This window comes from Phyllostomus discolor, chromosome 2, assembly GCF_004126475.2.
Source record: "Phyllostomus discolor isolate MPI-MPIP mPhyDis1 chromosome 2, mPhyDis1.pri.v3, whole genome shotgun sequence".
Classification (NCBI taxonomy): Eukaryota; Metazoa; Chordata; class Mammalia; order Chiroptera; family Phyllostomidae; genus Phyllostomus; species Phyllostomus discolor.
The window spans coordinates 176194805-176209041 of NC_040904.2; the positions used below are offsets into that span (position 1 = coordinate 176194805).

General features: G+C 38.3%; 1 protein-coding gene across 2 annotated transcripts in view; it reads right to left on the reverse strand.

Annotated features, from left to right (window-relative positions):
• Positions 1–2303: 2303 nt before the first annotated feature.
• The window catches only part of FGD4 (FYVE, RhoGEF and PH domain containing 4), a 211972-nt gene continuing 200038 nt past the window's right edge, over positions 2304–14237 (reverse strand). For both annotated transcript variants that reach the window (XM_028531946.2, XM_028531948.2), the window contains exons 15-17: positions 12280–12420; positions 9684–9824; positions 2304–8029 (exon numbers count right to left, since the gene is read on the reverse strand). In XM_028531946.2, coding sequence (XP_028387747.1) covers positions 7787–8029; positions 9684–9824; positions 12280–12420 — 525 coding nt within the window. In that variant the 3' untranslated portion in view covers positions 2304–7786. The remainder of the gene's footprint in view (positions 8030–9683; positions 9825–12279; positions 12421–14237) is intronic.

Genomic DNA, 14237 nt, shown 5'->3' on the forward strand with positions numbered 1-14237 from the left:
ATCCAACAACCAGCCCAGCCACTCTGCCTGAAGAAAAACTTGACTCTTGGAGAGGGGATTTTTTATGTGTAACAGCCTAATGCTGAGCCCACTGGCTACTTTATTTGTACTCGCAGCATCCACTGGGGACCACAGGCTTGGGCTGAGAGATAAAAACCTTGCAGATGAATAGCAAGGAAAGAAGACTCTCCACACAGAGCTATATTAAGGAAGCACTTGGAGAACAATTAGAAAAAGAAGTGACTATGCATACTTATATATATAATTAAATTATACTTCTATATGATTCCAAATACGAGTATTCCAAAGAGCAAGAAGAATTAGGGGAGCAATGAATAACAAAAATATAAACAATAAGAATCTCACATACCTGGAGCTTGAAGGGATGTTAGCAATTTTCATCACTTTAAATTTTAGTCCAGCAATATTTTACAAGTAAGGAAACGAGGGCTCAGAGAGGTAAAATGATGTGCCCAGGTTCACTGCCCCACTTACTGGTTTACTGGAGAGACAGGTTTGGAAGCTCCCTGATTTTGGAGTAATTTGTGTCTCTGGATTTAAAAAAAAAAAACCCTCATGCATTTTAACGTGACTTTTAGCAGAATTAAAATGTTGTAAGTTACTAATCAGGCTTTTACAATTATTTTACATCCCTGCCCGAGCCCCTGACACACTCTTTGGTAGGAGGTGAACTCAAGCCCTGAAGTCAACCCAAAGCCTCAAGAAGTAGCATTGCAGGATTTTATCCACAGACTTGGACTTCACCTAGACAATCAGCTCCCATAATCAGCAGCTCAGAGCTTTGTTCAGTGGATAATAGCGATATATTTAAATGACCATCTAAAAATACTGTTTCTTGTGTAAATACCACATAATGGACTCTGAGGTCCCATCTTCACTGTAGAAAAACAGAGCACTTCCTTTACTGAGACGAAACAACATGGTTGTGTTTCTACTTAAGTGCAGAACCAAAACAATGCATGAATCACTTCCTCTGTAAGAGAGCGAACTGCAAACTAAGTGCTCGTTATCCAAACCCTGGGCCAGGTCCGTGCTGCCAGCCCACTTCCTCAGGACGTGTCTCTCAGCGCTCCTGGCTCTTTCTCCAACAGCGACCAGCTGCCTCTAATTTCCTCACCGTCCAGGTGCTCTGGTGATGGTGGTGATAGTGGGTTAGGATTGATTATTTAACAGCAAGAATCCATCATGCAAAGGTTAAGATTTTTAAATTTTTGACTATATGTTTTTAAACCCTTGATTAGGAATCTGGCTTTGTTATTAAAATAATTTAGCTATATATGAAGTTGCTTTATTTTCTTCTTAGCCACTATTCCAAAAGTGTGTACCTCTAATAATCTGATGCTTTGAAAGGTTCTGTTTATTTTTTTCCCCTTTATATAACCTGGCTTTTATAGTCAGTGTTTATTGAATGCCTGCAATGTGCCAGGCACTATGCTGAGAACTGGGGACATCAGTGATCAAAACAGATAAAAATCCTTACCTTTATGAAGCTTATGTTCCAGTAGGTATAGACAAACAATAAAAACATAGAAATAGCTAATTATTTAGTCTGTTACAAGATATTAAGTGCTATGAGGAAAACAGAAGTCAGATTAAGGATGAATGGGAGTGATACGTTGTTAGTGGAGGCAGTTGGAATCCAAGATACCATGCTTGGTCAAATGAGGCCGTGGTCTTTGCTGAGATTTGAGCAAAGACTTTCAATTGGCAGAGGCGTTCATCACGCAGACCTCTAGGGAAGAAGTGCTGCAAATGCCCTGGCTGGCATAGCTCAGTGGGTTGAGCGTGGGCTGCAAACCAAAACATCGCAGGTTCCATTCCCAGTCAGGGCACATGCCTGGGTTACAGGCCACGGCCCCCAGCAACTATACATTGATCTCTCGATCTCTCTCTCTCCGCCCACTTCCCTCCCTAAAAATAAATAAGTAATCTTTCTTTTTTAAAAAAAAGAAGTGCTGCAAGAAGAGGGAAAAGACAGGACTGGGTGCTGTGAGGCTGGAGAGCAGCTGGCTTGGTTTAGGGAAAGCAAGAAGACATGTACAGGGTCGGGGGGGGATATATTGTGAAGCCACAAAAAGGACTTTGGCTTTGACTCTGAGAGAAATGGGAGCCCCTAGAGGGACTGGGGTGGAGAAGCAACATGATCTGACTTCTGTTCTAACAGATTCCCCAGGCTTCATATCTGACTGTGGGCAAGGGAGGTGAGCCAACCAGTGAGCCAGCCAAAATTTGTGAACTGAACATATATAATCCTGAATGAAATAACATCCAAGTCTTTAGAGTTCATTTAAGGATGTATTTATTTACAAGATACAAATGTTTAATATTTAATAGGAATTAAAGTGCTTAATTTTACATATCCGATTCTCTGCTTTTATGACCAAATATACATATGTTACACAGTATGTACACTATCTGCAAGTATTTTACATTCATACACCTAGAAAAGAAAAATTACTTTTGTGTACACTTTTCACATTTGAGTTAATTCTAAACTCTTACATACCTTTTCAAACTGATCAGTCAACAATTCAAAACCCAGATAACACTTATTCAAAAATATCAGTCAACTGTCACTCACAAAATGAAATGCTAGTTTGGTAAAATAAAAACAAAACACAGTTTTATATACAGATATGATTGCTAATGAAGGGAGATCCCCCGAGTGATACATTCCAACATCCATATAATGTGTAATATATGATGCAATTCTGTCATCATAATGGTCCCTACAGAATATTATGTCTCTCCCCAAACCTACATATATATCACTCTATGTATTTGGTACTCACTTATTAAAATACACTACGATGAGATTTCTTGATTTAATTCATCACTAATTCTACCTAATCTCACTAATTCAATCTACAATGCATTTTAGAAAAGCATGACCATCATGTAACTCAGGGACCCAACAAGTTCAAAACGAGCTTGTAGAGGTCATGTGCTCTTTCATCTCAAAACACGAAAAAGACACTACACTCTGCCACGTATCCAGCGCAGAAAGTAAAACACTATGGTGAATTTTACAGGGATTTTTTTTTTACCTCGGTAAACAGTGCCAAAAATGACCCAGTAGAATGAAATTATTTTTTAAGCCTAAAGGAAAAAGGAAATAATGACAAGATACTAATGATATAATTTAGAAGCCAAGGTGAAAGGCCTGGGTGCAATAAATCCCACCAATGCACAATTATATAGATTTATATCTTATAGTTTATATCCCTTCTGCAGCTTAGTATTTTACTCTTATCTCACCACACAGTGCTCCGATCTGGAGACCAGCAGTCTCCTTCCGTCCACCTCTCTGTTCATTTCTGCGTGTTTTGGTTCCTAATTTTACTCCTCTCTACCCTATCAGTAACGAAAGCAACGTTACCATCTCATGACACGATTATGGGCATAAATAAGGATGAATTACACTATAAATCGATGTGAATAATTTATGTTAAAATATTCAAACTGAAAAAAGTTTCTACAAAAATTTCATTTCTATGAAAAAACAATTGGAATTCAACAGTATTTTTACATATATACATATACTCAGAAATTCACAGAGAGGGTTTTAAAAGTAGATCTAGTGGTCTTTATATATCATACACATATTTTTCAAATCTGGAGAATCTCTAGTAAATAGTAATATGAAAATAAAAAGCAGTTGGATACAACTAAAACTGGATGAGAATAAAGAAATATGGTCCACCTACAGATGTCAATACAGCCCTAAGAATAAGACCTGGTTAGCCACAGTTTTAATAGTGATACATTCTTGAAGAATACAAAATTTAATAATGAAAACATTAAGACATTCTTGCCCTTTGAATTAATTTTAGCTTATATATACCATGTGCTTAACCTTAGACCCGCTCACACAAACATCATGTGATGTAGGAAATTTTCATTATAATCTGTTCTGCATTATAGCAAAGATAACTGCAAAAAACAAGACCCTTGTTCCCTAGAAGTTTATTTTCTCCTGTTGGTGCCTTTTCCTCAGGATGGATCCAGCCCAGAAAGATCATTATCAGAGTTATCACAGACAATATGCTCAGAATAAGAACTTAAGGCTTTGAACAGAGAGAGATGAGATCTCAGATTTAAAGAGAATAAAACACCCTGTTCCACAAAGTAGACAAGACAAAGAAGGACATTATTGTGAACTCGCAGAAGTATTTTTGACCTAAGATTTTTAGAAGGCATTGCTGAATCCTTAACAACCCTGCAGCACTATGAAGTTTGTAGTTTGTTTGTTTTTTTTTAGGACCACAGCAAGTATTCTTTTAAAAAAATTCAATGTATATCTATAGATGGGGACGGGGCACATTTAAAAGGCTGGTTCTTTAAAAAAGTTCAGTAATTTTCAAAAACAGGGGTATTAAAAAATGGGGGTAGGTTACACAGTGAAGGTAAGTGCACCGACCTGGGTGTCATTAAACATCGTGTAAAAGGAAAGGCTGCTGATAAAGCAGCGCAGGTGTGCTCTCGTGTTCCTCACCATCCTCGCCCTTCGCAAAGGTAAAATGATTCCGGCAGGTATCTGAGTCCAAGGACTTATGCCCACTCCTCACACACTTTCTCCTCCTATACTGAGCAGTGAGTCACATTGTTACTTTTAGGAGTTCATGCCCTATGTCCTGTGGCTAGGGGAGCTCACATTAAAATTTCAGTATAAAAACACACCCTGAAGAGTTTTATTGCTTGCATACACAACAGCAGTGTAGATGCTGTTATCACGAAAGTGGCTGGTGGCGTTTTCATCATTAAAACCTGGAGATCGGTCTGTACCACATTTCCTACTTAATATCCCAAATGGGGTAGATGTTCAGTAAAGCAAAATTTACATTAAAAAAAATTGGAATGTTCTATCATGAACAGCAGTTTTTAGCAAAAAAGTATATATATATTTTTAATTTGGAGGAAGGGCACTTTAAAGAAAAGATGACTTGGAAAGCACCAAATTAGAGAAAACTGATAGTAAGACCCACATGGAATGTTGGTTTTAATAGGAAAGCAACCAATTACTTTTTCAGGTTCAGTCTGTCATGATTGCTCAGGTGTCTCAGAAAGCAAAAGACATAGATTATTCCTGTCACCAGTCATGCTTTGAGGGTTTGGGTTTAGCTGAGTGCTTACTAAATGGCTGGCTGGCTAAGAGTATGCCTTTGCCCTTCTCCAAGGAAAAGCATCCATGACTCTAACAAAAAAACAGGTGAGGCTGCTTCCATTTGTGCTCAGCTGATCAGGTACATGGGGTGGGGTGTGAAGATGGTACCTGGAGAATCAGAAATTCCCTTCTTATAATAGAATTGACTAAATTAGAGATAGAGATAATATTTTAATCAAATTAGAGATGATATTAAGAGCATAATAATAAATATTCTCTTCATGAGTGTTCTCTCAATAATTAAATAGCACAGATATTTACTGAGCCCACACTGTCCGCGTTACTTCCACTGCAGGAGAGGGACTTACTGGTCGGGAAGGTACTGTCTTCCTGCTGTTCAGCACAGTTTTCAGAAATAATCTGGCCCAGAAATCTAATTGGCCCTTACATTTCCACTGTTCTATCCACGTTAACAAAAGTCATCTTCCCCTGATAATCCTTCTACATTTTTATTGCTTCTCTCTTCTTGAGAGTAAGAAAACCAAAGCATCATCTATAGCTACAGTTTAACCTTTTCAGTAACCACTCATGAACACAATGTTGTGTACACACCCACACACACACACACACACACACACACACACACACATGGCGGGCAACTAGAAAAGAGAAGCAACATAAAATAGTTCTAAGTCTGTCCCTGATTTAATAGGAAGAAGTTGCCTTTATCTCTTTTTGGCCCCAAGTTTTTGGTTTAATGGAAGTGATCACAGCTGGTATTCCTTTTATGGAGGAAGGCAACCTAGCCACATTGGCCAGAACCAGTTCATCTGCTTCTTTGGGGTGGGAGGGTGGAAATAGGAGCTATTTCAAATTTTCTTTAGAGGACCTACGTAAAAGAGTGAGAATCTTGAATTCTGAGTGAAGCTATGCTACATTTAAGGTGTAATCCCCAAAGGCAGAAGACAGGGAGGTCATTCTTGTGGATTTCTAGACTGATGCATTCCAAGTGATGATATTTGGGGTATAACAGGGTAAATGGGGAAAAAAAAAACAACACCCGGATCTAATTTGAGAAAAGGATTAAGTTAAACAGCCAACTTAATGGAAGACTTTTGTCATAACTACAATATAATGAAGAGCAGCCTTCAACACAAGGAATTACATTTTGTCTATTAAGATTCCCCAGAAGGATAAATGAGAAAAGAATGCTCAGACCCTCTTCAATTATCTTGGACCCCCGCCTCCCAAACCTACTGTAAAGCATTGCTTTTCAACATTGTGTTTCCCCTGCTCTTCATTGGTGAGGTTTAAAGAGTTGAGCACAAACTTCCTTTAATGTCTATCCAGCCCCCCAAACATAGGTTATCACAGATGAATTTTGTTTCACATCTGACAAAGAGACAGGCCCACACAGTTATCTTAAGTGTTAGTTACATACAGTCCTCATTAAACGACACTTAACAGTCTTATGGAAATGAAGAGCAGTGCAGGAAGTGTAATTTCCAGGTGTCCCAGTTCTGTGGAAGGTCAGGTATCTTGTACAATTCAGGGTTTTGAGAAAATATTTGTGCATGCTGATAGTAACAGTTGTAATAATTAGAGCATTATAAAAGGTATCATAACCTGTATGACTTCAACCATCCCAGTGACCAAAACACACTTTTTCTCAGAATGAGCAAGACTGAAGCATTATTTAAACCCTCACCTTGTATTTAAATAGAAATTATTAGCACCTTCAAAGAGAGGCACTGTTTTAAATAGGCACAGAACAAAACAATAATACTTTAAAAATATGGTTGGAATTCACTAATATATCCCATGCCACATAAATTACTGCTGTTTCTTATTATAAAAATACCAATACCCTTAGATGTCAATCAATTAAACATAAATCACCAAAAAACATTTAATTTTAGAACACTGTCCAATTCCAAGATAAACATGCTTTATATTGTAAAAATAAATTAGAGACAAATATGAACCTAAATCTGAAGAGAAAAGCATGTATAGTATATATATTTATATTTAATGCTATATATACATACTCACTATATACTTAAGATATTTTATTCTTCAGAGTATTTCTACAAAAACAAGTATTACTTCTTAAGTCAAAAGTATGAACCCCAACAATCTGCCCTTTTTCTTTTGCTTTAAAAGGACATACGTTATTTATGCAGCTTGAGTTTTATAAACTAAATTAAATAAGTTAATATAATAGCCTAAATTGTACTTGTAACTTTTTTAACTATGGATCTATTTTGGCAACATGGAGGTATATCTTTCAAACTGTTACAAGTCCTACATGTGAAAGAGAAGACATTAAAAGATTTCTTAATCGACAGTAGCCTATTCTAACCTGATAGTGATATAATCACTTAATATTATTTTCTCCAAGACAAAAGTACATATTCAAGAAATAGCTCATTTAAAAAATGCTCCATTTTCACATTATTTCCAACTTTTACCGGCAGAATGGCTCTGCACATTAATTTCACCAAGGAAACATAGGAAAATAGTCCCCTAACAGATACCTTTATGAGCCTCTATTTTTCAACATAAAGTGCTAAGAGATGAGTAAGAAGAGCTGGGAATGTCTTGAGCTGTGAATCTTGAGACCCCCACACTGGCTGGTACTGGAGTTCAGCATTCTGATTTTTATTTAGGTTCAGGATGATCATCCAAGGTAGCTGAATGCTCGTTAGGACCCTCTGGCGTCTCACCTGTGACAGCTAGAAAGATGACTTTCAGCCACTTCTGTTTCAGTTCCTCACTGTCTGCAGCAAAGCTGTGCACAGACTTGGACTGGGTCAGTTTGAAACTGTGTGGCAGGTCTGCGCTCCTCGGCAGGTCATCCACAATGTAGCCCAGGAGCGGAATGGTGGCCTGGGCTCTGACATCCTAGAGAAATAACATAGTGCATATGAGCGTGAGATGTATCAGCGTGCTCCACGTGTCCCTTTGTGATCTGGCTCCTACTAAATAAACCGCTTTTCCTACCACCGCTGCACACAGACTCACACTGTGACTCTCCATGGTCAACGATGTGATCCAGCAATAGCACGGCGCCTGTACATGAGGCCACTGATAATGTGGACTGAAATGAATTAGTGAATGAGAGTGACACCCAAATCAGCTAAGATTCACTGACCCAATATTTCCTCTCTGTGAAGGAGCCTCCTCAGCTCTTCATTCAGTGAAAAAGGAAAGAAAAGAAGAGTCATCATACTGTATAAAGCCAAGCAAATGTTAATGATTCTTTCATTAACAGTTTTATTTGGTGTTTCATTCATTCATGCATCAATTTATTTATAGACAGGAAAAAGTTGTAGGAAAAACCACGACATCTAATAAAATACAAATCTTAGCATATTAAGTCTACTTCTTTAAAAAAAAAATTCATCCTCACGTGAGGTCATTTTTTCACTGCATTTAGAGAAAGAGGAAGGGAGAAACAGAAACACTGATTTGAAAGAGAAGCTTCAGCCCTGGCTGGCGTAGCTCAGTGGATTGAGCGCGGGCTGGGAACTAAAGTGTCACAGGTTTGATTCCCAGTCGGGGTACCTGCCTGGGTTGCAGGCCATAACCCCCAGCAACTGCACATTAATGTTTCTCTCTCTCTCTCTCCCTCCCTCCCTCTTCTCTCTCTCTCTCCCCCTTCCCTCCCTAAAAATGGATGAATAAAATCTTTTAAAAAAGAAAGAGAAGCTTCAATTGGTTGCCTCCCATACGCACCTGGATAAGGGATCAAACCCACAACCTAGGTATGTCGCCTGACCAGGAATTTGAACCCGCAACCTTTTGGTTCTGGAAACGACACTCCAATCAAGCCACAGTGGCCGGAGCTTAAATCTATTTCTAAAAATATAGATGCTAAATATAGATGTTTTATTATCCCTTCATGCAGATATAAGCTAAACTACAACATTTAAAATTTTATGCATTTCTGGGTAAATGCATAATTGGTTTAATTGCTCTTTGTTTTCCTAAGCATTATACAGTCCATAGCTCCTGGTGCTGCTCTGGTTAGAAGCTAAACCTGCATGTCTGTCGTTCCCACAGATTTATCTCAGATCCCTGCACACCCAGCTCTCCAACAACTGTTACTCGATACTGTTAATCTAAAGTTGGTTTAAATTCCCCTTCCTCTAAATTTCTTTCTTTCGGTATCCCTCCATTCAAGTGGGGAGGCAGAAAGGCTTACTATTATTTCCTATCATTAAAAAGGTTCCTTCTTCCTGCCTCTCCCTCTGCTTCACCCCTTCTCCCGATGCCACTTCCTAATCAACTCGCTTTTTCGTAAACCCACCGAACAGGAACAAGAGAAGGAGAGAACTGACCCACGGGGTGAAGAAACTGTTGGCTGTTAAAGGAATCCACCAGTTTCGGTAAACTTTTATTTTAGTTACTTATTATTTTCCCAGTTATAATGAAACGGTGAAACTGAGCTCTCTTGTTCTATCAAGGAGTGATAAGAGAATTGTGAGTTCAGTGTCCACTCGCCTCCCTCTGACCCTGTGACCGCTGTCCCTGCAGAGGGACACGGTTTACACACCTGGGGTGCACCGTACATGTACAGCACGAGCGGGTCTTGTTTGGGGATCACACACCATGCTTTCTGCCAGGGCTTGGACTTCTCCATATACTGAAGAAAGCTGCACACCACGCTGTTTCCAGATACTTCTGCTGCTTCGATCTAGAAAAATATAACAGAAAGAAAGAGCGAGAGTCAGAGAGTGAGAACGAACACAAAATGGACCAGATAGAGAAGTAATTCAACTTAAGGCAATATTTATTAAATATGGTGTGTTTATATAAAATGTCTCTAAGAGGCTCATCTGCAATTATTATCGAAACACTCATCTAGACCTATTATTAGCATGGAAAAATATTTCAGTCAATTTTAACTCTCTGTATTACCAGACCTTGAATTTAAATAAAGTTAAACATGTATTAACTGCTTACTATGCAGGCACTTTTCTTAGCTCACTAAGAAATATATTATTTCATTTAATCTTCACACCAACACCAAAAAGTTAGGACTTTCATTATCTGAAGTTCAGAGATAAATTAGCTTTCCCAATACCATCCATTTATGAACTGGCATACTGGGATTTGAGTCTGAGTCCAAAGCCTAAACTTTTAACTGCAACACGTACAAACTTCAACCGTGTCAGAATGCAGTAACAAAAACGCATATACTGACCAATCTTCTTTGTTCTGGAACCTGAGATAACTCAAGTTCTAAGAATTGCATTCGCTGTTTGTAGAACCATTTACAATTTTCTGCTTTGCTTCCAAATATATAACCACTGGCTAAAGAGCAAACAAAACCATTTGACCAAATAAAGGTTTTTACTACACACAGTAGGGAAAGCACCAAATCCTCAGTGTCGTCCATTCAACAGTGCTGGTGTGCAAACTGTTTTGTTACTGGTTCAAGAGAAACACAGAAAGTGAGAGTAAACACTGAGAAACTTTCATAGCAATTTACTTTGTGATGATACTCAAGTACATGACTGTGTGTTTTCCAAAAATACTGAGCTGTGATGCTGTGGAAATAAAACGAGCCCTTCAGGGCACAGAGAGCTCACGAGGCGCTGGCTGGCAAACCACAGCCCACCAGCCACCCCTGCCGCTGTTGGGCCTGTGAGGAGCGTGTACTGCCTATGAAAGGAAAGCTTCTACAGATCAACATTTAAAATCAATTTCATAATAGGGAACACTAACTTTGGACTTCAGTTAAGAAACATGCTACCTTCCCTTCCCCCTCTAAAGATTTCTATTCTTCTTAATACCATATTTAAAAAATCATACTAAATTATTATATTTTAAATTTTGTCAATAAAAATTTCTGAAAATTAGTTTTCTCTCTTCTTACAGAAGTAATATTCTCAGTGCTACCTCTTGGCCTGCAAAAATTAAGATAGTTTTTCTCTGGCCCTTTACAGAAAACGTTTGCTGACTCTTGCTCTAGCACATACAATACTGGTGGGCACAAAGCAAGTTTCAAATGTTGCACGTGTGTGTGCAGACGTGCTCACCTAGTTAAGTAACGGATTTCCCCCCTCCCCAAGTACAGGTTTTTCTAGTAAACTGCCTGGAGATTTTCAGTTCACAGATGCAGCCTGAAACTCACCCCCTACAACAAGTCATCATACTAACTCAGTCACGGCAGCTTCTGCTGCTGAGTGCTGGGCCTGCATTCTTGGCAGCCAGAAAAGCATTTCCTCCCACCCTACCTGAGGAAGCCCCATTTCCGTCTATTTCCGTCTGCCACGCAAGCGACAGCCATTGATTCAGTTACACTTTTAGTTTGCAGACCTCCACATTAACCATAAATGAACTTTGAAGTTCATGATCCTTTTCCTGTTACTCGAAAAGACCTTTGTACACTTACTTACACAGTGTAAATGTTCGATAAATACTCGTTGATTCTTAATAAGCCATAGAAATGCTAATAGATCAAGCATGTCTATGACTTTTAATCTTGAGCCTATTCTTTACAGACCTTCCGGGCTATCTTAAACTTTTTGCCACAAAGGCCTAATTATATCTTTGGGTGTGAACCTCATTTCAGACATAAGTGCATTATATAGTTCCCAAGCTTGGGGGTCTGAGTGTATTCTAAAACACGAGTCAAACTTACTTGTGAGATATTTCAATAATATTTCAATGCAGTTGTAAAATTACTGTCACGTCTATTAAATGATGCTTTTACTGCCATGAGTTGAAAGAGTCTTCAGGCAATAAAGTAACACTTCAATCTAAATTTTAATAATTTTGTGCAGTGGCTTTTCAAAGCTAGTATGATGAAACTGAGAGAAAAACTTTCCTATTAAAAATACATAATAATAATTTGAGCATTAGAAAAGATAACAATTAATACTCTAATATTTAACAATAGCTACTTTAACTAAGTCAATATATTCACTCTCAAATGCAGAACACTGCCCCTTTTATTTCTTTAAAACTGAACATGATCTCAAAATCCAGCAATATAGAATAAAAGTATGACTTGCTCATCATTCTCCAAATTGTTAAATACTAAGAGAAACAACAAATGTGTTATTTTTATTCTTCAGGGTTGAAAGACATCTATGTTTCTCAGGTAAAAATTTAAAAGACATCCAACATTTACTATTTCATACCTCTAAAATTCCTTTTCTTTTCTTTTCTTCATTGTCTGTGAATCCACTTATTATCTGATAACAGTCTTTACAAACTTTGCTCAATTTCCCGCCATCATACTCCAGCTGAGCTTTGTAATCAGAACACTTCCAACAAACCACCTCAAAGAAGAAAAGGTAAGGAAGAGTGAATAATCACATTGAAAGAATAACAAGATTTAAGCCATAAACATTTATAATGATCATAAATGAGAAAGAGTTATATATAAAAAGCAAATTTTTATGACACTAAGAATATCCCCATGAACATAAGGACTATTTGCCATAGTCTTACAACGCCGTTTGTGATGGGCTATGCTTGTCCGCCCTTTTTCTGACCTCGAAAGGCAAGAGATCTTCAAAGGCGTGATCCAGATCTTTCCTCTTCCCACCTCTGGAGGTCTCCTCAATATCTTCCCAAAATGAACTAGTGACCTCCCCTGCCCTCAGCGCTCTCCCTCTTCACCCCCCTTCCCAATCTGCACCCCCCCCCTGTGCCCCCTATCTCAGGAGATAGCACAGCCATCTAACCAGTCATGGCAGGTCATAAGCCCAGGATCACTCCTGACTCCTCTCTATAGCTCACCCCACAGAGTCATCATATAACAAAGTCCAACTGGTTTTTACCTCCTAGGTAGTTTTTCCATCTGTCCATTTTTCTGCATCTTCTTAGTAATCACCCAAGTTCAAGAGATATCAGTGTCCTAGTTTGTACAATTATAACCTCCTCGTAGCAATATGACTGGCTGGCCTCCAGGCCTCTACTCCTACATCCCTCTGAGCTATTTTTCAAACAACACCAGACAATCTCTTAAAAATCATAATCTGATATGTTTTTCCTATATTTAAAACCCCGTGCCTTCCCTTTGCTGTTGGATAATGAACACATTCTTAACCGTGGCCCACATACTCTGCACGATCCGCCCATCCTACCCTCTGCATCTTCGGTGGCACTGGCTTCTATGGCCCCCAAAGTGCTATGCTCCCTCCCTCCTCATCTCTGCTCCATGAGTCAACTGTTGTTCATCCTTCAGATGCTGAGTCAAAATTTCATTTCTTTAAGGAAGACTCCTCTGACTTCCAGAATAGAGCATGTCTCTTGTCACTGTGCTACTGAAGTTCTCTGTGCTCTTTTTCATATACTGATTACAGGTCCCGTTCGTATACTTGTGGGATTATTTGATCCACGTTTGTTGCCCTGACTAGGCTGTAAGCTCTATGAGACTGTCCTTGTATATTTTGCTCACCAGCACACAAGAAGCATTTATAGAATGCCAAAGAGTGAATGACTATAATGAAAATACATGTTATTTCTTAGTGAATGATATTTTTTCCTAATTACTATAGGGTAATTTTTATTTAAAAAAAAACACAAAACTTCCACTTGAAAAAATTACCTTGTTGCTTTTAGAAACAACTTTTTCCCAATTCATAATGAACAAACTTTATTTATATAAATATTAGTAAAACTTTTGATTTAGGTTCACAGTGTACAAAGTTTCATAGTAAATATTCAGTTTTCTCATAATTACAATGAAATTACTAGGATTTAGAATAAGACATGTTTATATCTATAAATTCCAATTAACTAATGTTTCATTTTAAATCATATCATAGTATTTTGATGATCCACATTCAAACACATTTTTGTTTGTTGAACCAAGTATGTCAGTACCTAGAATCACCTCAAGTAAACTCAATGACAGATTTTAAAAAGTCTTACAGGCGGGGGCGGGGTGGGGGAAGATGTTTGCTATCAATTTAAATTTGACTACAAACCTGTCTTGGTGAGTTGCAACTTAGGAAAAGAAGAAGAATAAATCTATAGTGTGACAATAAACCAAAAGAGCTATCAGCAAGAACTGCTGCCCTGACCAGTGTGGCTCAGTGGACTGGGCATCGCCCAGCAAACTGAAAGGCTGCGGGTTTGATTCCCGGTC